This window comes from Vanacampus margaritifer, chromosome 13 (assembly GCF_051991255.1).
Source record: "Vanacampus margaritifer isolate UIUO_Vmar chromosome 13, RoL_Vmar_1.0, whole genome shotgun sequence".
NCBI lineage: Eukaryota > Metazoa > Chordata > Actinopteri > Syngnathiformes > Syngnathidae > Vanacampus > Vanacampus margaritifer.
This window is the reverse complement of record NC_135444.1, coordinates 1195309-1220407: the sequence shown is the minus strand read 5'-3', so window position 1 is coordinate 1220407 and position 25099 is coordinate 1195309. Positions and strand designations below refer to the sequence as shown.

At 43.4% G+C, this 25099-nt stretch overlaps 2 protein-coding genes, 1 long non-coding RNA gene and 1 other non-coding gene across 4 annotated transcripts in view; 1 reads left to right on the top strand and 3 right to left on the bottom strand.

Annotated features, from left to right (window-relative positions):
- Window positions 1-25099, bottom strand: part of gorab (golgin, rab6-interacting) — a 292517-nt gene that overhangs the window by 248205 nt on the left and 19213 nt on the right. The window lies entirely within an intron of this gene.
- kifap3a (kinesin-associated protein 3a) overlaps window positions 1-25099 on the top strand; it is a 101211-nt gene that overhangs the window by 60787 nt on the left and 15325 nt on the right. Inside the window, exons 15-18 of the mRNA XM_077583144.1 lie at window positions 11857-11982; window positions 13972-14070; window positions 14225-14310; window positions 22458-22647. Coding sequence (XP_077439270.1) covers window positions 11857-11982; window positions 13972-14070; window positions 14225-14310; window positions 22458-22647 — 501 coding nt within the window. The remainder of the gene's footprint in view (window positions 1-11856; window positions 11983-13971; window positions 14071-14224; window positions 14311-22457; window positions 22648-25099) is intronic.
- LOC144062673 (uncharacterized) lies at window positions 9939-10709 on the bottom strand. Its single transcript, XR_013296432.1, has 3 exons — window positions 10586-10709; window positions 10248-10378; window positions 9939-10131 (listed from the first exon to the last, which is right to left on the bottom strand). It is a non-coding gene; the product is annotated as an uncharacterized LOC144062673 (long non-coding RNA).
- On the bottom strand, window positions 22152-22270 carry LOC144063210 (5S ribosomal RNA). The gene has a single exon (XR_013296522.1). It is a non-coding gene; the product is annotated as a 5S ribosomal RNA (ribosomal RNA).

Sequence of the window (25099 nt, the reverse complement as noted above, 5' to 3'; positions counted from 1 at the left end):
ATGACTTTTCTGCACTTTGCCAGCGCGCTGTCAAACGGGCTATTGTAAAGTGAAACGGTGACAGCTCGGTGCACAATGTGTGCGGTGCACGGCATGTGTTCAAAGGGGAGCTGCCTGGCTCCTGCGATCATATTGCGTGCGCCATCTGAGACAACTTTGGATTTGATGTCCCACATATTAGCTACCTGCTTGAAGTGCTCTGCAACAGTATCAGCGACATGCCGGTCCTCCGTGTTTACAATAACCAAAGTATGGGAGCGAAGCACCCAGTCAGGGTCAAAATAATGGGCAGTTCCCCCGAGGTAGTTGTGGTTACCGAGGGACGTCCAGTAATCACCGGTGCGCACAACTGCTTTCGTTTTCTCCAAGGAGTCTCTTCTTAGTTGATTCATCCATTGGTTTCTGTCGGTCTCGGCAATTATCCATGGGATCCTGGGTTTGACGAGGGGTCGGAGAATTGGCATCAACGGTGTGATTGGCCATCAAAAGGTATTTTAAGTTGGACGTGCTGCGATGGTAGTTTAGTTCACGATGGCAATACATACAAATGACTTTGCTCTTGTCAATGCCAACATTAGGTAATTTTTTTTTTTAAGTTCAAAATTGAATTCACATCCTTTTTACGACTTGCCACGATGCTTCTTTCCTTCTTTTTTCTTACAACGAATACGACCTTTTCATCCATGGCCGTGATTTGTCAAAATAAAAATTTGGTAGACCACGCACAGGTTGCCATTGCCCAATCAGCTTGAAGTATTGTACTGAATGTATCACATTTTCCGCTTATCTGTATACACAGTGGTGAACTCTCATGAGTGAATCACAATCATCAATCTAGTTGCCAGGTTAAAGTTCCTAATGAGCTTTAATTGCGCAAAAAAAAAAGATGGCGTTAAAAGGGGGATGCGTTAACGCCGTTTCACTGATACCATTAGTTACAACATATTGTACATTGTGTTTTAGAACAATGATTACCGGTGACCATTTTTATAATTTCTTATGGATAAAATTAGGGATAGACGAGTACCGATACCAGGTATCGAACCAATACCAGACATATTTCATGGTATCGGTACTGGCGATGGATAGCAATACTGGTATCAGTCCTGCTCTTGTGGCTGTTTTTTGGTTAGAACTAATGGCTTAGATGGTTAATTTGCATTTATTGACCGCCACAGGTACCTCGAGTACGAAAAATGAGAGTTTTTTTTCCTGCCAAGAGTACTTGTTTATTTAAGGCTTTAGTGTAGAGGACGCTCGGGCTACTTTTTAATTTAGCCACTTATATCACCAACGCAAGGGAAGGAGCGGATGTTACTTATTTGATACAAGTAGTGGGAACGAATCTATTAAAGACAAATCAAAGGAGCACACGGAATGCGAAAATGGCAGCGACGATGAACAAGGAGAGAGCGAGCGCCCACGAGGCAGAGGGTGCGGCAGACTCGCGGAAGCCCAGCCGGCCCAAAGCTGTGGGATGACCAGCAGTGGCGAGCAGGTGGTGGCGGCTCAGATGGTGGCGGCTCGGCGAAGAGGCCGACCATCCGCCCCGCGGGGCCGCCGCGGTCCACTCCCGTCCCACGTCCATTCAACCTGGTCCGGGCCGCGGCTCGGCCCGAAGCTGTGGGACGACCGGCAGTGGCGCTTGCGGCGAGCAGGTGGTGGCGGCTCGGCTGAGAGGCTGGCCATCCACTCCGTGGGGCCTCCCCCGCCGTGGTCCACTCCCGCCGCACGTCCACTCAACCTGGTCCAGGCCGGGCGGTAAGTTGCCGCATTTGTGCCCAAGGCGCCAATAATGGAGCAAACTGTACCATATATGTAAATGTTAATCAATGGCGAAGTGTCTATGCAGAGCCTCTATTGGTCAGGTGCTGGTGGGCAGCAAGAGCTCGGAGCTTGTTTATATCAACCAGAAAAAGGAATCCCCTGCACACTGACAGAACTTCAATCAATGAGTTTATTTGGGGGAAACAATAAAAATTTTAAGTGAACCGGATGACGCTCAACGCGAAACGCATTGTTTCCCTCAAATAAACTCATTGAGTAAAGTTCTGTCAGTGTGCAGGGGATTCTTTTTTCTGGTTGTCATGTGTATATGTTTTTTTAGCGTGATGTGACGGCTGCCACGTTACATTTCAACTGGATCCCGATTTAAGATGTGGCGTGTAGGGCAGTACTCCATTAGCTAATGTGTTTCGTGTCTGCGGATTCATCACAAGCTTCTACTTTTTTCTTTTTCTTAAACCTGTAACTCAAAAGAAAAATGCCTTAAAAATACCCTATTTAATTTGCCTTATTAGGCCTACTGGTCAACTGCTCCAAATTCATAAATGCACATTCACTACCCTGGTGTATAATGTAAGTGTACAATTTGAAAAAATAAAATGTTGATTAAAAAATATATATATTAAGTATTTTAATCACTTTTTATCCGAGCAAAAATATATTTACTCCGAGTACTTCAGTACTCGATAGAATTAAAAAAAATAATAATAATCTGGCAGGAATAATTCTGCAAAAAAAATACAATAAAAATGTAAATTTTACAGGCAAAACTGTAAATTCAATACACTTTTTAAAAAATTATGAATTTACAACATCACTGATAAAAATAATTTTTTTGCCCTTGTTAATTTTAACTTAGGTTCTTAATTATATTTACTTATTTTTTCAGTTATTCACATTTACTTAAAAATATTAGGTATATTTCAATGTGCAATGTGTTTTTTCATTTAATATTTTTTACAGCAAATGTTGAGGTAAATTTTAAATTGAATTAATAATTAAGATTTACTCAGTTAATGTGCTTAATTTTATTTTTCATTTCAATTTGTTATGTCATTTTTTATGCACTTTGGTTAATTTATTATAAATTAATCCTAAATTCGGGGTAAATTGTATTTTATTTTGTAATTTGAGTCTATTGCCGAGTGACTGTTTTGCTTTACAGAACTAAACAAAAGTGCTTTCTTTAAAATTATCTGTCGTTGGTTTATTAGAGGTGGCACGGTTGTTGATTGGTTGTCACATCTGCCTCCCAGTGCAGAGGACATGAGATAGAGTCCGGGTTTCGGCCTTCCAGGGTGGAGTTTGCATGTTCTCCCCGTGCTTGTGTCTGTTTCCTCGAACATTCCGAAAAACATGCATGGTAGGTTAATTAAAGTGTCTAAATTGTCCTTAGGTGAGATTTTGAGTGTGTAAGGCTGTTTGTATTCATTTCAACAAATTTAGTAACAGTACTAAGATGTATAAGGTTAAGAGTTAATGTTGTAATTGTAATGAAGTAAAGTAAAATAGTAAAAGTTAATACAATTTCTATTTGTTTTATTTTGGCAATTATTTCATGTTATTAAAATTTACTAAATACTAAACTCTCAGAAAAAAAAAACAACAAAATAAGCAATGGCTATGACCTAATTACAATAACTAAATCTTACTACATTACCGTGCAAATATTCTAGTTGCAGCCCTACTGTATTCCTTAAAAGGAAGTTGTACAACCGCATATTTTGATTGGGACTTTTTTTTCCTGGCCACTGGATTATTTGTTTCATTTTATTTATTTATTTTTTGAAATTCATTTTGTGTGCTTTAAGACTGACTTTTATGAGCATTGTCAAGCAATTGTAAGAAAATTTACTCTAATTGGGATAAAAAGGTTGTTGTTTTTTAATATGGGGGGGTTTTGTGTGGAAATGTTATGTATCAAAAGTATAAATGGTACCGGCACTTGGTATCGGTAACTTGAAGATTTGAGTATCGGTAACGGTTTCCAAAAAAGTGGTATCGAACATCCCTCGATAAAATAGTGAACGCTTGTGGTCAAAATGTAACAAGCATTAAGTACCGTGTCTAGATACATTGAAATGAGTTTACGCCCAATTATTCTCTTTGTCTCTTCCAACTGTCTTTTTTTTTGTGTGTGCTAGATTTCTGTCTAAGGTGGGTTTGAATTCATTGCGCTACACGCGCAGAAGGCACATTCCAAACCAAGCTAACACCATAACAATTCTTTATTTTTTCTTAATTGTAAAATGTTATACCTGTATATATTACTCCGTCCTCTCTGGCTCATTTGTTTTAAATTCAGGATGTTGTTTTATTGTCACATTTTATCCAATCAAAAATAAATGTGAAAGTGAATTATTTATTATTACTGTATTATGTTTATTATTATTTAAATTTTATTGTTAAATTAAAATGTATTACCAAAAACAACAGAACAAAAGTACTGAAAATTGGTACTGTTCAGTACCGGGATCTATTCCTAGGTACCGAGAATTGGAACAGGACCGGTTCAATTGCAAAAGGTACCCATCCCTACTCTTGCCCCAACATGTACGGTACAGGCCAAAAGTTTGGACACACACATCTCATTAAACGTGTATGCTTTGTTTTCATTACTATTTAGATTGTAGATTCTAACTGAAGGCATCAAACCTGAGAATGAACACTTGTGGAGTTATGTACTTGACAAAAAAAGGTGAAATAACTGAAAACATGTTTTAGATTCTAGCTTCTTCAAAATAGCCACTTTTTGCTCTGATTACTGCTTTGCACACTCTTGGCATTCTCACCTCTGGGAACTCCTTCAATACTTTTGGGAAACCATTTCAGGGGTCTACTCTTCCCACTGAGCAAGCCGCCGTAGAAATAGTCGTTTCTACGGAATGGCCATACGTAGAAAAGATGTTTGGATGCAGATTGCAATATCAGATTACAGTAATTCCTGGACTGTAAGGCACACCTGACTATATACCAGGCTAGCTAAATTTGGGGAATACTCGAGTTTGTTACACATATAAGCCGCACTCGACTGTAAGCCGCAGGTGTCTTAATGTTACCTTATGTGTGTGTGTATAATATAGAGCAAACTTGTCATTACAGTCGGAGTTCCTTTTAAGAAAGGGTCTTTCCATAATGAGGGCGCAAATTGTCTCGCTCTCGTTCCGTCTCTCCTCCTGTATGTGGGCTCACTTGGTTTGTTTTCCTCTGTCTGACGCTCTTGTGCCTCCTTTATATTGTGCCCCCTTGTGATTTGATGGATAAGCCGCACCTTTGTATTAGCCGCATGGTCGAATGCAAGTGAAAAAAGTAGCGGTTTATAATCTAGAAACGCAAAGTTTAAATTGAGTTCAAAATAGGTCGTGTGGATGTCATTTTGGCGCCTTATATAGACCTAATTTAAACCAATTTTATATAGGCTACTTAATTATTTAAAATGACAAATGGTGTTGTTAAATCATTGTTTGAAAATGCTCAATACGGAAATCAAAATATAGCGTCCTGACCCATTTTGTTACACTGTTTTTAAATAGGTTTGTTGTCGGTATTGAATGGCAATGTGTATATTATCAAGTAGCAGCTGCAGTAGCAGATGCGGTACAATAAGTTCTTCCACCTCTGGGGGCGTACAGGACTTGTCATCCCTCCCTGTGAGCTGTTCAAAGCCATACTGCAATCATTGGCATACTTCTAAATGTACATTAGAGCTTGTCAGGATAACTGGTACTCAAATGCAACTGGCTGTAGATGTGCGTGTGCATCATTGAAAACAAAAATATACTGAAAAATTTAGGACAAGTTTTTGTTTTGTAATGAACATTTATTTAGAAACACTTCTAAATATAAGTATGATATTAAAAAAATGGTAAATGTCCAAACGTGTTATGTGACTCCTTCATATAAAGCTACCTCCTCTTGATAGTGCATACTTAAAGGTATTCCCCAACATGTTTCTGAATTTCGTCCTCTGTTGCTTCGTTGTAACTGGAGAATTAATATAATTAATAGCAATGCGGTAAAAACAGCTTCTTCACTTTCACAAAACACGAAACACTTCTAAATAGAAGTATGATATAAAAATTTTTTTTGTAAATGTCCAAAAGTGTTATGTGACTCCTTCATATAAAGCTACCTCCTCTTGATAGTGCATGCTTAAAGGTATTCCCCAACATGTTTCTGAATTTCGTCCTCTGTTGCTTCGTTGTAACTGGAGAATTAATATAATTAATAGCAATGCAGTAAAAACAGCTTCTTCACATTCACAAATCACGAAACACTTCTAAATAGAAGTATGATATAAAAATTTCTGTCAAAAAAAAAAGTTCTGTCAAGGTAAAATAGCAAGTCAGCACAGACAGTCTTGCAAACAAATTAAAATTGACAGAAAGTGACAGAAAGTACTGGTAGGGGCTTGCTCAAAAACTGTTGTTTTTCTTCACAATCACATTTTAACAATACCTATTTGTCTTGAATTATTTTATTGATGTCATAAAAAAATCATTTGGGATGGATAAGCAAAACAAAACAAAAAAAATAATAATTAAAATAACAGTGGTCAGTTGGTCCTCCTGCTCTGCAATGCTTGAATGTGTGTTACACGGGGGTGTACTGCACAATTCTCATAGTGACGCATGCATGCCCGTCCGTCCGTCCGTCCGTCTTCTTCCGCTTATCCGGGGTCGGGTCGCGGGGGCAGCAGCTTTAGCAGGGAAGCCCAGACTTCCCTCTCCCCAGCCACTTCAGCCAGCTCATCCGACGGGACCCCAAGGCGTTCCCAGGACAGCCGAGAGACATAGTCTCTCCAGCGTGTCCTGGGTCGTCCCCGGGGCCTCCTGCCGGTAGGACATGCCCGGAACACCTCCCCAGGGAGGCGTCCAGGAGGCATCCGAACCAGATGCCCGAGCCACCTCAACTGGTTCCTCTCAACGTGGAGGAGCAGCGACTCGACGCTGAGTCCCTCTCGGATGACCGAGCTTCTCACCCTATCTCTAAGGGAGAGCCCGGCTACCCTGCGGAGGAAAACTCATTTCGGCCGCTTGTATCCGGGATCTTGTTCTTTCGGTCACGACCCACAGCTCGTGACCATAGGTGAGGGTAGGAACGTAGATCGACCGGTAAATCGAGAGCTTTGCCTTTCAACTCAGCTCCTTCTTCACCACAACGGACCGATACAGCGTCCGCATCACTGCAGACGCTGCACCGATCCGCCTGTCGATCTCCCGCTCTAACCTACCCTCACTCGTGAACAAGACCCCAAGATACTTGAACTCCTCCACTTGGGGCAGGACCTCCTACCCGACCCGGAGAGGGCACTCCACCCTTTTCCGACTGAGGACCATGGTCTCGGATTTGGAGGTGCTGATCCTCATCCCAACCGCTTCACACTCGGCTGCGAACCGCTCCAGTGAGAGCTGGAGGTCACGGCTTGAAGAAGCCAACAGCACCACATCATCTGCAAAAAGCAGAGATGCAATGCTGAGGCCACCAAACCGGACCCCCTCAACGCCTAGAAATTCTGTCCATAAAAGTTATGAACAGAATCGGTGACAAAGGGCAACCTTGGCGGAGTCCAACCCTCACCGGAAACAAATTCGACTTACTGCCAGCAATGCGGACCAGACTCTAACATCGGTCGTACAGGTACCGAATAGCCCGTATCATGGGGCTCGGTAACCCATACTCCCGAAGCACCCCCCACAGAACTCCCCGAGGGACACGTTCAAACGCCTTCTCCAAGTCCACAAAGCACATGTGGACTGGTTGGGCGAATTCCCACGCACCCTTGAGGACCCTGCTGAGGGTGTAGAGCTGGTCCACTGTTCCACGGCCGGGACGAAAACCACACTGCTCCTCCTGGATCCGAGATTCGACCTCCCGACGGACCCTCCTCTCCAGCACCCCTGAATAGACCTTACCTGGGAGGCTGAGGAGTGTGATCCCTCTAAAGTTGGAACACACCCTCCGGTCCCCCTTCTTAAAAAGGGGAACCACCACCCCGGTCTGGCAATCCAGAGGCACCGTCCCCGATGTCCACGCGATGCTGCAGAGACGTGTCAACCACGACAGCCCCACAACATCCAGAGCCTTTAGGAACTCCGGGCGGATCTCATCCACCCCCGAGGCCCTGCCACCGAGAAGCTTTCCAACCACCTCGGCGACTTCGACCCCAGAGATAGGGGGGCCCACCTCAGAGTCCCCACACCCTGCTTCCTCAAAGGAAGGCGTGTTGGTGGAATTGAGGAGGTCTTCGAAGTACTGTCCCCACCGGTTCACGATGTCCGAGTTTTTGCCTCAGCGACTGCCAAAGCCGCATTCCGCTTGGCCAGCCGGTACCCGTCAGCAGCCTCCGGAGTCCCACAGGCCAAAAAGGCCCGATAGGACTCCTTCTTCAGCTCGACAGCATCCCTTACCGCTGGTCCCTTAACGCATGCATGCGTTAATCCAAATAACAATGAACAATCTTTAGCGGCTTAGCCTATACGCCGAGAAAAAAAAACGGTATAGTGACAGATCACTGCATTGAAACGAAAAGTATACATGTGCATACCTGTCAACCTCTGCCGATAACTGCCCTTATAAATGATTATGATTCCCCTTACAAACCCCAAAAAAACCTTACAAACACCGTACGACGCATGTTTACTCGCGGAAACCAGACAGTGTAATAGAAATAACAAAGGTAATTTGCATACAAAGTCTTTTATTCAATTTAAAAAGTTTACAATGCAATAAACTGTGCCTTCAGTGCTTCCTATTGTAAGCCAATGTGCATGATTTAGCAGACTTTATCTGCTCTAATGAGGGTCTCACTTGTGAGCAACAGTTGTCACAGTTCAATTTCATCTGTAATAAAGAAGTAAGAGTGTCTGTTCCCATTGTCTTTCTGTACTCTGTATGAATTTTCCTCACATGGCTGAAAACCCGCTCGCTATCAGCATTACTGTGAGGAAGGCTGAGTAAAATTAGATACATCTTTCTCATCAGTGGAAAGCGATCCAGCCCCAAACCAGTTTTCATTTTGAACACATGAGGCCAAAATGTCTCTGGACGAATTGGTTGTCCATCCTGACTTTTCTGAGGGAGAAGATCATCAGGTATTAGTTGATACTCTTCCCATTCATCTTTTAATTGTTCCTGATCAAAGTCTGGTGTAAACTTGTTTGCAAGCTTAACAATACTTGTGTAATCCAACATCTCTCTCTTTCTTGGGTCCAACACCACCAAGTCACTCAGTATTGTATTCTCAAATGGAAATTTTTGTATCATTTTAGTTACAACAGCCTCGTAGAAGGAGCGAACAGAGGAAAAAAAAGTTGCTTGCATGGCTGGTGTGATGCTTTGCCTGATTTCATCCTCCTCATTGGTGTCTTGGAAGAGGGCCCTGGTGCCCAAGCCAACAGCAAGCCTGCTATCTTCATGCTGCAGGCATCTGTTTGTGTAATCAACTGCCAGCAGGCTATCAGCAGATTTGACATGTTCCATTTGCACAAATTTCACCAAGAGTTTCTTTAAGAGTCTTTCCATTTCTGGTAGCAAATCTCCAATCATACATGCCTATGTTTGGAACACAATATTGAATTGACTTATTTGAGGCAGGATGAAGCTGAGGAAGTGGAGTGTGAGGAGAGTAACAGGGTCTTGAAGTCGATCATGGATGCTTTTCACTTTACCTGCCCTTTCAACATCCGCATGGCTAGCGAAGTAGCTTTTGAGTGCTTCGTACTGAGACAATGTTCTTTCAACCACTTTTTGCAGAGACAACCATCGTGTCGGACAATGCTTTAGGATTTTTTCTTGCTCGGAATTTGTAAAGTCCTGAAACTCTTTAAAATCCTCAATTCGTTTGGAACTATTTTTAAAAAAATAAAATATATCCACCAGCAAGTCATCTATGTTTACTGGCAATGTCTTCAGTCCATCTTTGACACACAGATTGCCAAGATGACAAATGCATCCAACACTAAAAACAGCCCCATTTTTTTCTTTTATCCTAGACAAGACAGAGTTTTTCTTTCCAACCACGGTGTTGCAATTGTCGCTTGCAAATCCCACAACGTTACTCCATGGAATGTCATTTTCTTGTAAAATGTTGTCAATAACGGCAAAGATTGATGCTGCTGTGCCTGATGCCAACTCTGGTAAATCAAGGAGTCTGGTATTTGTGTTCTCCCCATCAAAGAAGTGAGCTAACACAACAAGTCGCTTTTTGGTAGTACGATCATTGCTTTCATCAATCATGAGGGTAAATGGGTGAGTTCTGCAGTACTGAATGACGTCTTGGGTGTAGCCACGTGCAAGGCTCTCCTTAACAATCATCGTAGCCTTGGTCCTCCGACATGCAAACTCCTGCAAAAATATAATATTAAAATATTAAATTTTAATTTTTGACACGTGCCATAAATGCTGATTCATTGTAGATATGAATGATGATAATAATAATAATAATAATAATAATAAATTACCTTAGCTGTCTGTGAATCCGGAAACATAACTTTCACCAAATCCGAGAAGTGGTCCGCAGCTGTGAAAGCAATGTTGTGCTCAGCAAGAAAATGGCAGAAGAGAATTTCCGCATTTGTCGTTTTGTGGGATGCTGCAGGATTTGCCGTAGAGACGAAGTGCTTGGTTAATGGGACATGTGAATTGTTTTTTTTCACATTCTCCACGTGTCCGGCAGTTTTAAAGTGGCTCTTCAGATCGTAAAATCCACTCGCAGCAACTTTCACGTCTTTATTGCAAGGGACACAGAATGAGAATTGAGTGCCTCTTAACGATGCTTTAATCCAGCCAGCATATTCACCTTGAAGTAACTCCCATTCTTTCTGGTGTCGACCCGATCCTTGAGTTCTTCGTTTCTTACTAGGTGGCTCCTCCATGCTTGCTTCCACGATATTTACTCTATGTATATCTACGCATGCGCATGTCAGCGCATTTTTTTCCCCCCGTACAAAAGTCGGTGTACGGCGTACATGATTTGAAATGGTAAACAAACATATAAAATACGTATAAAACGTACAAGTTGACAGGTATGCATGTGGCTATCAGAAAATATCTTAATAAAACAAAAGGAGCACCTCAAATGTGACTTTACATGAGCAGATTAATCAGCAATTAAGCTTGCGTCCTCTGATGACGCGCAGGTGGAGCTACGCAGGTGGAGTGAATTTCTGGCCACATATCGTCGAAGCCGAAACTTTCTAACTGCAAGATGAATTCTCACTGTATTTGTGAGAACTCCCGTGAATCACAATATCAATCTGGCTATTGTCAGGTTAGAACTTTCGTGAGTCCAAAAAAATAACAATAAAATATAAAATTTGTATATAGGTTTTTTATCAATAAAAAATAATTAATTAATAAAAACACAAGAAAAAATATATAAATAGGCATACACAGCAAAAATAAAAGTTTTTAAAAGTATCTTAACGTACATACTTATTTTTGTATGCGCAATGGCAAGTGTGAAACATCGTATCGACGTCCATATTAGGTCATATATGTTGGTTGCAGGTGTCATTGGGTAGACTTTGACTTTTAGGTACTGTGTCCCCATAAAAAGAAGTCTAGTGGGGCCAGGTCTCCCTCCTAAATTGTCTTTGCACTTCAACTGCGTTTTCATACTTCCAGTAGCATTTTTTTTATGTATTTCCTTTCTTCAAAGTTTAGTCTGACTGCCATCATTCAGTTCAGTGAGTTAATTGTGCAAAGAAAAAACAAACAATTGAGTTATCAGCTGCTAAAAGATGTGGGGCAAAAAAAGTATTTGGCCAATTTCCCTTAGACTTCCTATTGGATTTTGGCCCCCAAATTTTTTTTTTACCCCACTGTATACTGTCACAGTCTGAGATTCTCAAAACACAAAATTTACCATTGTGACTGAACAATGAAAGTGTGCTGAAAATGCTGAGTCCCTTTTAGTTCTGTTTACCATTGAAATAAATAAATGCATGAGAAACGGCAGAAGCTGCATACTAACCAAGCTGTTGGTAAAAACGGGACTATTGGTGCTTTGTTTTTCTAAAAGGCTCAAGTGTACAATCAGACTAAGTCTCTGCTTTTATCTTTTGTCAGGTGCTGCTGAGGATGATTTAATTCTAGAGGTGGTCATCTTGATTGGCACTGTGTCCATGGATGACTCTTGTGCAGCCATGCTTGCCAAGTCTGGCATCATTCCTGCTCTAATTGAGCTGCTAAAAGGTGAGAACCAACTCTTCAAATTTCTTACTAGGCCTATTCAGCTTCTTTTCAGTTTAAAAAACGTTAAAAGCTAAAAATACATGATTACAGCATGCAAATTCTGTGATCCAAGATGTTTTTTCTTAAAAGAAGCCCTAACTGTAATGACAAGTTTGCTCTATCTTATTTATTTGGTTGTTACTAACATAACTGTGAGATTCATTTTTCAAAAATCATTTTTAGCTTAATACATTTTGTATAAACTTTATTTGGACGTACGCCGCCATTGTTATTTACGTCGCAACACATTCAGTGTGTAGTAACATAGAATGGAGGATGGCTCTCTGCCAAGCAATGTGAAACGCCTTTAAAGAAAGCAAGGTAAGCCTCCGGAGCGTTTCTAAGGGGACAATCAAAACTCTTGAATGCGTCTGGTGAATGACGAGACCACGGGGCAATCACATGTTCAGTTTCTTTAGGAACGCTGCGAGGCTTGCCTTGTATAAAGAACGCGTCTCATATTGCTCGGCAGAGAACCAGCCACCATTATACATACGCACTGAATGCGTTGCGAGCTAAATACCAATTGCGGCATACGTCCAAATCAAGTTTATACAAAATGTATTAAACTGGAAACTATTTTTGAAAAATGAATCTCATAGTTATGTTAGTAACAACCAAATGGGGTAGATGCCACGGACTTCCGGGTTTCACACATCAGCACCGTTTCCGGCCACGTTCCAACACCCCACCCCCCAACCGCACGCTCAGCTATCTCAAATGCTTCAGACAACTGAGACAGACACACTACATATCCTATTTATTTTTTATTGTTTGTATTGTATTTATTTATACAGACGCTCCTCACCTTACGAACGAGTTACGTTCCGGACGATCGTTCGTAAGGTGAATTTGTTCGTAAGTTGCTTCAGTGCTATATTTTGTATTATAATTTATGTTTAAAGCCTATATAAGTATATTGAAGGTTTATATAAGTATGTTTAAGGCTTGTACAAGTAACCTGCATTGGTTTGTACTGAAAAAAACTTAATAAAATGGAGAGAATACGTACAGTACTGTACTGTACTACGTATGTTAGAGAGAGAGAGAGCGAGACACACACACACACAGTATGTACATGTACGTAATAAGATAAATAAAATGAAGTTTAACTTACTTTTGGAAGATGTACTTGATGCTTAAGGAGATGATGGAGGAGGAGGAAGAGGAGGATTTTATATCATGAGAGATTCTTCATCGTCGCTGGAATCGGCTTCAAAAGTTATTTCCTGCTTCATGGGGACCGGCGTTTTCTTCCTCCTCCTCCTCGCCACGTTGCTCAGCCTCCAATGAGCTCTCACAGCGCCAATCGTCGGTATTAGCGGCGGAAAGAAGCACTACGCGCAATACAAAATCTAACTTACAGCATTTCTTTCCAAACATTTTTCGACATACTGTACGCGCAGAAATGTTCGTATGTACCGTTGTTCGCAACTCGAATGTTCGTAAGTAGGGGCGCGTCTGTACTATGTTTATTATGTGTGCACTTTATGGCAGAGCTATAAATCTCATTGAACTTTGTATAATGACGATAAAGGCTATTTATCTATCTACACAAGCACTGGGACGCGGCAGCAACCGGAAACAGCGCTGATGTGTGAAACCCGGAAGTCAGAAGTCCCGCCTCCTACGTGGCATATACACCATAAATAATATAGAGCAAACTTGTCAGGGGACAAATTGTTTCGTACATGCCTGTTAACCCTAAACTAATCAAGTAGGAAATTAAAAATCTACTTTTGAAAATGTGGTTGTCAGATAATCAACCATAAAAGTGTTGCTGCAGCTGACTCAACTGTCCTCTTGACAGTGTACACTAAATAAGCGGATACCGGAGGCATAAAAAATGCCTTGAAAATAAAATAGATCTTGTGCTGTGCAGGGAAGAGAAATCTTGTGGCGCAAGATCTCGTCCCTTTCTTAATAACTATGCATCTTTTTTCCACATAGCCCAACAAGAAGATGATGAGTTTGTCTGTCAAATTGTCTATGTTTTCTATCAAATGGTCTTTCACAAAGCTACCAGAGACGTCATCATCAAAGACACACGTATCCTTTTATTAATTAAAAGAAATGCTCTTCTGATAATTCTTAACAAATATAGTCTAGCATAGTTTTCCTGCTACTGACCCTTTAATGATGATGGTAAATAGCTGACTTACAGTAATTTAAACATTGTTTTTCCTTGAGTCTTGACTCGAAGAGGCCCCGACATACCTCATCGACCTGATGCATGATAGCAATGCGGAGATTCGTAAAGTTTGTAATAACACACTGGATATCATTGCTGTGAGTATTTCATGTTTTTCTAGTGATGTTTTTTAGGGCCTGTGCAGCGACCGCTGCACTCTCCCTATTGTTTTTGTAGAAATTATGTGTGGGAATGTTGAACATGGGGCCTATGTACAGTGTGTACCAGGCATTTTCTAAAGTTGCTAAGCGTTAAAGCTCTCCTTCAACTGAGTGTTCAGAACAAACATTGATATTATGCACTGGGTATCTGGCTGGGGTGAAAACAGCTCTGCCTATTCCCCAAAGTCACAATCCCATCTCTTCCTTAACAAGTGTTGTGTCTTCTCTCCTTTATTCTAAATTGGTGCTGGTAATTGGTGAAATGTGTGTCACTTCCAAATGTTTTGTTGCAGCTGTTTGATGCATAGTAATGTTTTGTTGGATTTGGCTTAGGGCTGTCCCGACTAGTTGACATAGTCGACGTCACCGATGACGTAAATACGTCGGCACGCACAACATACTGTCGTGGACATAGTCGACGTTGCCAATTGCATAAATACGTCGGCATACACAACATATCGTCGTCGTCATGTGTTTTTTTCACCCCCGGCACATGTTGGCGTTGAGTATCGATTGCGTAAAGATGTAGACACCGCATGCTGTCAGTTGTAAACAAGTGCACATAGCAAAAAAGAAAGGAGAACAGCAGAAATTGGACATAACATCTGTTTACTGAGGAAGTCGTAGTCAAGCGACCGGCTGTATGAAACTCAATTTCAAAATAAACCTCACATTACCAAGTACTATATGGAGATAAATGCATTGTAGCACTTTTATTTTGAAGTTGCTCCCGGAAGCGTGTCACCACGGCGTAAGGGCTGACGTGACTCGTCTATTCATAGTTTGTGACGGCCTCAAACTTGCGACAGACGTCAGTAACACAACTTCGTCCTGAAATCACATTCAAGCTCCAGTTAAGCGCGCTATGACATAAATGCGCTGACATTGTATTGTACGGATCCTGTTGCCAGCGCTAAAATTCAGAGAAGAAAATAGTGTGCTGCTAAAGCACAGTTTAATTTTAAGTTTAAAAAAAGAAAAAAAAGTTGATTATCTAACAAAGGAAAACCATTTGATTGCTCATTATTATGTGCAAATGTGCTTTTTGTCTTCTGTATTTCTAATTGTTCTTTAACCGTCCGTCCGTCCGTCCGTCTTCTTCCGCTTATCCGGGGTCGGGTCGCGGGGGCAGCAGCTTTAGCAGGGAAGCCCAGACTTCCCTCTCCCCAGCCACTTCAGCCAGCTCATCCGACGGGACCCCAAGGCGTTCCCAGGACAGCCGAGAGACATAGTCTCTCCAGCGTGTCCTGGGTCGTCCCCGGGGCCTCCTGCCGGTAGGACATGCCCGGAACACCTCCCCAGGGAGGCGTCCAGGAGGCATCCGAACCAGATGCCCGAGCCACCTCAACTGGTTCCTCTCAACGTGGAGGAGCAGCGACTCGACGCTGAGTCCCTCCCGGATGACCGAGCTTCTCACCCTATCTCTAAGGGAGAGCCCGGCTACCCTGCGGAGGAAACTCATTTCGGCCGCTTGTATCCGGGATCTTGTTCTTTCGGTCACGACCCACAGCTCGTGACCATAGGTGAGGGTAGGAACGTAGATCGACCGGTAAATCGAGAGCTTCGCCTTTCGGCTCAGCTCCTTCTTCACCACAACGGACCGATACAGCGTCCGCATCACTGCAGACGCTGCACCGATCCGCCTGTCGATCTCCCGCTCTAACCTACCCTCACTCGTGAACAAGACCCCAAGATACTTGAACTCCTCCACTTGGGGCAGGACCTCCTCCCCGACCCGGAGAGGGCACTCCACCCTTTTCCGACTGAGGACCATGGTCTCGGATTTGGAGGTGCTGATCCTCATCCCAACCGCTTCACACTCGGCTGCGAACCGCTCCAGCGAGAGCTGGAGGTCACGGCTTGAAGAAGCCAACAGCACCACATCATCTGCAAAAAGCAGAGATGCAATGCTGAGGCCACCAAACCGGACCCCCTCAACGCCTCGGCTACGCCTAGAAATTCTGTCCATAAAAGTTATGAACAGAATCGGTGACAAAGGGCAACCTTGGCGGAGTCCAACCCTCACCGGAAACAAATTCGACTTACTGCCGGCAATGCGGACCAAACTCTGACATCGGTCGTACAGGGACCGAATGGCCCGTATCAGGGGGCTCGGTAACCCATACTCCCGAAGCACCCCCCACAGAACTCCCCGAGGTACACGGTCAAACGCCTTCTCCAAGTCCACAAAGCACATGTGGACTGGTTGGGCGAATTCCCACGCACCCTCGAGGATCCTGCTGAGGGTGTAGAGCTGGTCCACTGTTCCACGGCCGGGACGAAAACCACACTGCTCCTCCTGGATCCGAGATTCGACCTCCCGACGGACCCTCCTCTCCAGCACCCCTGAATAGACCTTACCTGGGAGGCTGAGGAGTGTGATCCCTCTAAAGTTGGAACACACCCTCCGGTCCCCCTTCTTAAAAAGGGGAACCACCACCCCGGTCTGCCAATCCAGAGGCACCGTCCCCGATGTCCACGCGATGCTGCAGAGACGTGTCAACCACGACAGCCCCACAACATCCAGAGCCTTCAGGAACTCCGGGCGGATCTCATCCACCCCCGAGGCCCTGCCACCGAGAAGCTTTCCAACCACCTCGGCGACTTCGACCCCAGAGATAGGGGAGCCCACTTCAGAGTCCCCAGACCCTGCTTCCTCAAAGGAAGGCGTGTTGGTGGAATTGAGGAGGTCTTCGAAGTACTCTCCCCACCGGTTCACGACGTCCCGAGTCGAGGTCAACAGCACTCCGTCTCCACTATACACAGTGTTAACGGTGCACTGCTTTCCTCTCCTGAGACGCCGGATGGTGGACCAGAATTTCCTCGAAGCCGTCCGGAAGTCGTTTTCCATGGCCTCACCGAACTCCTCCCATGCCCGAGTTTTTGCCTCAGCGACCGCCAAAGCCGCATTCCGCTTGGCCAGCCGGTACCCGTCAGCAGCCTCCGGAGTCCCACAGGCCAAAAAGGCCCGATAGGACTCCTTCTTCAGCTTGACGGCATCCCTTACCGCTGGTGTCCACCAGCGGGTTCGAGGATTGCCGCCACGACAGGCACCAACCACCTTACGGCCACAGCTCCGATCGGCCGCCTCAACAATTGAAGCGCGGAACATGGTCCACTCGGACTCAATGTCCCCCGCCTCCCCCGGGACAATGGAGAAGCTCTGCCGGAGATGGGCGTTGAATCTCTTTCTGACAGGGGATTCTGCCAGACGTTCCCAGCAGACCCTCACAGTACGTTTGGGCCTGCCTGGTCGGACCGGCATCTTACCCCGCCATCGGAGCCAACACACCACCAGGTGGTGATCAGTTGACAGCTCCGCCCCTCTCTTAACCCGAGTGTCCAACACATACGGCCGCAAGTCCGATGACACGACTACAAAGTCGATCATCGAACTACGGCCTAGGGTGTCCTGGTGCCAGGTGCACATATGGACACTCTTGTGCTTGAACATGGTGTTCGTTATGGACAGTCCGTGGCGAGCACAGAAGTCCAGTAACAAAACACCACTCGGGTTTCGATCGGGGGGGCCATTCCTCCCAATCACGCCCCTCCAGGTCTCACTGTCATTACCCACGTGAGCGTTGAAGTCCCCCAGTAGAACGAGGGAGTCTCCAGGGGGTGCGCTCTCCAGCACACCCTCCAAGGACTCCAGAAAGGGTGGGTACTCTGAGCTGCTGTTTGGTGCATAAGCACAAACAACAGTCATGACCCGTCCCCCCACCCGAAGGCGGAGGGAGGCTACCCTCTCATTCACCGGGGTAAACCCCAACGTACAGGCGGCTAGCTGGGGGGCAATGAGTATGCCCACACCTGCTCTGCGCCTCTCACCGTGGGCAACTCCAGAGTGGAAGAGGGTCCAGCCCCTCTCGAGAGGATTGGTACCAGAACCCAAGCCGTGTGTGGAGGTGAGTCCGACTATATCTAGTCGGAACTTCTCAGCCTCGCACACCAGTTCGAGTTCCTTCCCTGTCAGAGAGGTAACATTCCATGTCCCCAGAGCTAGCTTCAGTAGCCGGGGGTCAGACCGCCAAGGCCCCCGCCTTTGGCTGCCACCCAACTCACTGCGCACCCGACCCCTTTGGCCCCTTCCACCGGTGGTGAGCCCATGGGAAGGGGGACCCACGTTGCCTTTTCGGGCTGTGCCCGGCCGGTCCCCATGGGTATAGGCCCGGCCACCAGACGCTCGCCTTCGAGCCCCACCTCCAGGCCTAGCTCCAGAGGGGGGCCCCGGTGACCCGCGTCCGGGCAAGGGAAACGAAAATCCAATGTTTGTACTCATCATTGGGGTCGTTTGAGCCATGCTTTGTCTGGTCCCTCACCTAGGACCTGTTTGCCTTGGGTGGCCCTACCAGGGGCATGAAGCCCCGGACAACATAGCTCCCAGGCTCATTGGGACACGCAAACCCCTCCACCACGATAAGGTGATGACTCACGGAGGGGTGTTCTTTAACCAAGCAAGAATATATATTTCTATCCAAATACCTGATTATTAGTGATGGTTACCGAAAACTGTACTTTTTGTGGTATGGATCGATTTGGGTTGGTACTTCTGAGCACCAATTCACGTAATTTCAAACAGTGCCATGTTTTGGTTCTGAAACACATCTTACAAAGTTGTGACTGTGCGGGAGTGGAAGAGTTTACGATTTTTAATGCCGCACTTGAACGCAACATTATACGTGCACCAGCGTACTGACGTCACCCACTCACACAGGACTTCACGCGCTAAAATAAATTTCCAGGTTTTGGAAACATGTGAGATTTTTGTGGCACCAAGCCAAAGAAAATTTCTGAAGTATCCCGGGTGAGAGGGAGGTGTTGACGGCGTCCTCGCTGTATGAGGAACCCGCGCACGTCTTCCCCCACCGATCGAATCATGCTGGAAGGCACACGGCTTCACCATCGTTAAGGTATATAGACATTGTAATTTAGATATACTACTGGTGACCATATTTAAATGAGCAAAAGATTGTGGCTAAAATTTAGCGAGCATTACAGACCACATCGGGTACATTCAAATGATTACTTTGAACCCAATTATTCTCTTCATGTCATGTCCTCTACCAACTGTCATTTTTTTAATATTTGAGTCCAACGTGGGTTCAAACTTCGAGCTCATAGCGCCGCAGGCTTTAAGTTCTTGAAAAACAACTGCACAAGAAACAACAGGCAACAACAACAACAGACAACATAAATTATTATTAACTTTTTATATTTACTGTTGTTCATTGCACAGAACTTTGATTCACAATTTTTTTTGGGGGAATATTAACTCGTGTTTATTATTATACTTTACAGTAATTGTAAAATGTTAAACCTTTATTTTTACTATTCCTCTCTTTTAATTTTTTGTCAAGTTTAATATATTGAAAGGTAATTGTTAAATTTATTATTAAAAAGGTTTTACTATTAAACAATAATGAACATTTACTACCACCAAAATTAATTAAAAAAAAAAAAAAATTAAAAAGAGAGAGTACAAAAATACAGAAAATTGGTACCGTAGAGTACCGGTATGGATTCCCAGGTACAGAGTATTGGAACACTACCGGTTCATGTGAAAGATACTCATTCGTACTGATTATTGACTGGAATTTTCTGTAGGATATCTGAATACCAAAATATTTGATAGCGGCAGACCTAATAATATTAAATTTTAGTTAGTTTTGTGGCATGCGCACGGCTTCCTCCACCACGCCACCCTATCAAAGCTAGCTAGTCTGCACCCCGCAAGCCATACTGCACTCCAACTCCAAGATGGATGTGCGCTCCTCGTTGAGAAGCATAAAGCGCTTATTAATGCTTATTAAGTGTAGCGCTTGCTGGGCATCCAATCCTTCTTGAGAAGTATGACGCGCTAATTAAGGCTCCACGGGAGCGTGCAAGCAAAGTGGAAGCCACGCGACAGCATTGGCATTACCTACACATGTTTTAAATAAACACATGAAGAACACACGTGTCAATCGTAGCAATCATTCCTGCAGTGGACTCAAGGTGCGTTCAATGAACAGGCACACAGTAGGAAATCACAGTTATGCATAGAAAAAAAGCTCAGACGACTGACAGAGCAACAGATACAGGTTGTGACGTATTTTTGACACTTCTCTTAAAAATGAGTGGAGTGTGAATAATTTTGTTCCCAGTTTGTAGTATTTGATTACACATTTGACTAATTAAGAGCGGAATGGAGAAGAGCAGAGACATGCACGCAACGTTATATTGAGTCATTGGCGTGCCATTGTATTGCCAATATTTAAAATGGATGACATCAAATGCAGTCAAATACAGTACTTCAAGAATATGGCATGCAATGTGAAAGCACATACAGTATAAACATAAATATATACAGTATGTACATAAATTAACATGTATACATCCCAATATTTTGAATCAATAATCAATTGCAATAATTTGAAGTTCTTTTGTCAGTTTTAATTTTGCTGCTTTTGCTGATGTTTTAGAGTTTTACGGAGGTACCGTTTCAGTACCGATATCGAGGTATTTTATGCAGGTATAGCATCAAAGTCAAAATTTTGGTATCAACACTAGGTGGGAGCAAAGACGCATGCTTGCTTGTCTCCGATATTGACGGCAAAGGGCTCAGAGACCAGACCTCCGGATACCACACAAGCGTACATGCCTGTGTGGAAGTCTCTCATAATGGTGGTAAACTTAGGTGGGCAGCCGCATTTGTGGAGGATAACTCAAAAGAGGTCAAAAGCTTTGGTAAGGTGTAATGAATGCTACGAAGAGATCCTGATGTTGTTCCCGGTATTTCTCCTGGAGGAGGCGGGCAGCGAAGATCATGTCAATAGTACTGCGATCCTTCCGAAAGCCGCACTGCAACTCAGGAAGAAGGACATCCGCAACAGAATCGAGGAGTCTGGCTAGGAGAACCAGGGCAAGGACCTTTCCAGCCATGGCTAAAAGAGAGATGCTGTGGTAGTTGCCACATGCTGCTTTGTCCCCTTTTTTCTTGTAGACAGTGACAATGTTAGCGTCCCTCCACTGCTGAGGCAGGGTCTCGTGTGCCAGGCCTTGGTCATGAAGCATTGGAAATGACGTATTACACAGTAGCTTTCGTAGTTAAAAATCTCCCCTGGGAGAGCGTCCAGGCCTGCCGCCGTGTTGTTCTTCAGGCTTCTACAGGCCTTAAGGATTTCGACGAACGATGCAGGGTCATCGAGCTTGGCCAAAGGAGGAAGAGAAGGCAGGCAGGCTGTGAAGGAGGCATCGAAGGGATTTATCCAGTTGAACAGCTCTCAGGTGCTCGACTCAGCGTGCAAGGATACCCTGTGTCGGAGGGGCACGTTGGAGCTGCAGAGAGGGCCATATATGGTCTTGATAGCGTTGTAAAATTTGTGTGATTTGTACCCGTCGGCGAATCCCTGTATTTCAGCAGCTTTTTTTAGCCACCAGTCGTTCTCCTTCTGGCTTGATATTTGGACGGTGGAACGGAGGCGGGAAAACCTTTCACGGAGAACTGGGCAGGATTGATTGCCATGCCAGGGCCCTGTCACTGGTTGGGAACTGCCTCAATGTAGTGAGCGTGGACAATTGGTGTCTGGGTGTCCCTGCCCATAGACGAGTGCAAACCAACGCTAACGAGCTTCATCTGCCCGGCTTTGTGCATCAAGGTTTTCCTTCCCAGTAAGGGTGTGACACTCCCCAGGGGCCCTTGACGAACATAACCATCATAGGGCTCATGGAGGCTTTTATATGGACGGACCACTTGCCAGGGGGGACCCCACCTCCACCCTGGTAGGCATGTTGAAAGCTTACAGCACCTGGTATTCCCAGACGGTCTCCCAACCAAGTACTAACCAGGTCTGACCCTGTTTACCTTCCGAGATCGGAAGAGATCGGGCGTTCTCAGGGTAGCGTGGCCGTAAACTACCAAGCACTTAGTGAGCACCAGAACAAAACAACGCATTGTGCCATTTTATATCGTGTCAGCAAATATATTAATAAATCATACATATTGTATATACAGTATACACAATTGATGCATTTGTCTGAAAATATGCCGGGTATACAGACACATTGTACTTATGTTGTATTCGCCATTTTTCATTCTCCAGGAGTACGATGAAGAGTGGGGCAAGAAAATACAGAATGAAAAATTCCGTTGGTACAATTGCCAGTGGCTTGAAATGGTGGAGAACCGGCAGATGGATGAGACAGGAGAGTCCTTACTCTATGGGGATGATGGAGACTCCTTCATTGAGAACAGAGACATCCTAGAGAGACCTGATCTCTTATACAGTGCAGGTACTCTCCAACTCAGAAGTTTAAGTCCATTGTATGATTATATCAATGTTACTATTAGGGATGAGCGAGTACACCACTATCTGTATTTGTTCATCCATCTAAATTATCTGTATCTGTATTCGGAGGGGGCGTGACCTAAACCGGAAGTGGGTGTGGTTTGACCGGAAATAACGGGTTTACATTGGTAGTAATTTTTTTCCAATTTCACACTTAAAATAAATGGTAAAATAAAGTGTAATATTGATATGGATTGATCAAAAGTTGCTATAATTTTTGTTTATTTGAAAACAGTTGACAAAATTGAGATTCAAATCAGTACTTTTGATCACAAAAGTAAGAAGAACTATTTTTCGAAGAAGTTTTTTATAAACTCAGAAAATGTATCTATGAATAAATATTTACTGAACAGTCTTGACAATTGTGATTAAGTGTTTTTGATTACATTAATAAAGGAACTATTTACAGAACAAGTTTTTTATAAATTCAGAAAAAAACATTTGGAAAATAATGTTTAATACAGTACTGCTGAATACAGCACTTGCAGTAGGACAATGATGAACTACTAAGTATGTTGTGGAGGCTATATCGATAGCTGAGTGGGAATCTTGAATCTAAATCTGGTGGTTCTAATTTCTATTTTGCCAAAACTGGCACTTAGTGGCCAGCATGCTTGAAAAGGCAGATTAGGCAAGATGGCAGAATGAGGAGGAGGCAGGGAGCGGATTTGACACTTTACAACATAATCCAATAGAGTCCAATATATTCATTTGTCCACTTGTGTTTGTTTATCTTGAGGGTAGCATGCCAATAATTATTGTATTGAGGTAGAAAGCTGCTGCTGTGTATGGATTTATGGGTATATCTATCTGGGGATATGTTTCTGCGTGGCTGTGGGCGTTTGCTGTGTATGGATGTGTGTGGTCTCTACAAATGAGAAAAAAATAAAGCTGATTGCCAACTATGCTGAAGGTATTAATGTGCTTATTAAATATACTAAACAACTATAAGGCACATTAAATCAGGCGAGCCAGCAGATATAACATCACACGTTAGGGATACGCAACGCTAATGCTAGCAAACACTCGTAGTATCCAGGACTACTTACTACACGTTAAATGGTGATTGCCACTCACCTTTACCAATACTTTTGCATACCTCTTGTCCTCGAAGATTCATCCGATTGACTTCTAACTTGGGCTTTTTTTAAATTTTTTATCTACTGCGCCAAGCCCGTTTAAGGCATACTGTTGAAAATTTGTCAGAAAAGCCTTAAGATGTTAATCATTCCTCAGTTCCAATATTGTGACTTTTCGGCAAAAGGTGTGGTCATTACGGTGTCGCAAAATCCGATTTTATTTCCCACCTTCTCTCTGACAATGGGGATGGCTAGTGGCTACGTCATCCTAGCCGAACACATCACTTCCGTGTCCAAACATTTCTCAATGTAATGGTGCAGTCCTGTGTCCTGTCACACGTTTTGTAATAACAGAAACAATGTCAATAAAACCAATCTATATCTTTCCACCATTTTCATCTGGACGAAAAGAAGAGGAGATGGCTGACACTGATGCGGTAAAATGAATCTCTCTAATCATAACTACATTTAAGTGCATGCTAGCGCCAGGAGCTAGCCATAGCTTGTTACTATTGTTGCTAAACATAATCGCAGATTTCCAGATTAAAGTCATTATTTCCGAGAATAAAGGAAGAAGTTATGAGTGTGAAGTCATGTCTCTGAGTGTAAAGTTATTTATAAGCATAACGTCCTTATAAATGAGAATAATTATAACATTAAATTCATTTACGAAAATAAAGTCACCATTTAGGGGAATAAAAGTTTTATTTTATGATATTATATTCATAATTTACAAGATTTAAGTTATTCCAGAGAGTTAGGTTTTTAATTAGAGTAGTTTTATGAGATAAATGTAACATTTTACTAAGATTAAAGTACACGAGTAAAGTCAGTACAGTATTGAATAAGTGACTACAGTATTAATGACATGATTGCTGTGAATAAACTCATTAGATTAAAGTTGCTATTTGTGAATATAAAGTTGCAAATTATTGCTTTTGTCGGGGAGGAAGGGAAATCAGCAGACAGATTTTTAAGATTTTACTAACACAAGAAGGATTGCAGTATCTCCTGTACTAACACAAGAAGGATTGCAGTATCTGTGCTGCCTAGAAAATCATTACATTATAACGCAAAAACAAATATTCAAGTATGCCCATACAGCAAGTCGGTTCTGAACTTCAATTTGTTTATGGCCACTTATTTCTTTAAGTAATAAAAAAAATGTCATTTGACATTGCCTGAATCTTCTTTCTGGCTGTATACCATTTCACTCTCCACTCTTCCTGGACCGTGACAACAGTGTGCTTTGTGTACTCTTCTTTTGCCGTTTGCTCATAAACAATTCCCTAATCACAAGCCTGGGGGCAGAAAGAG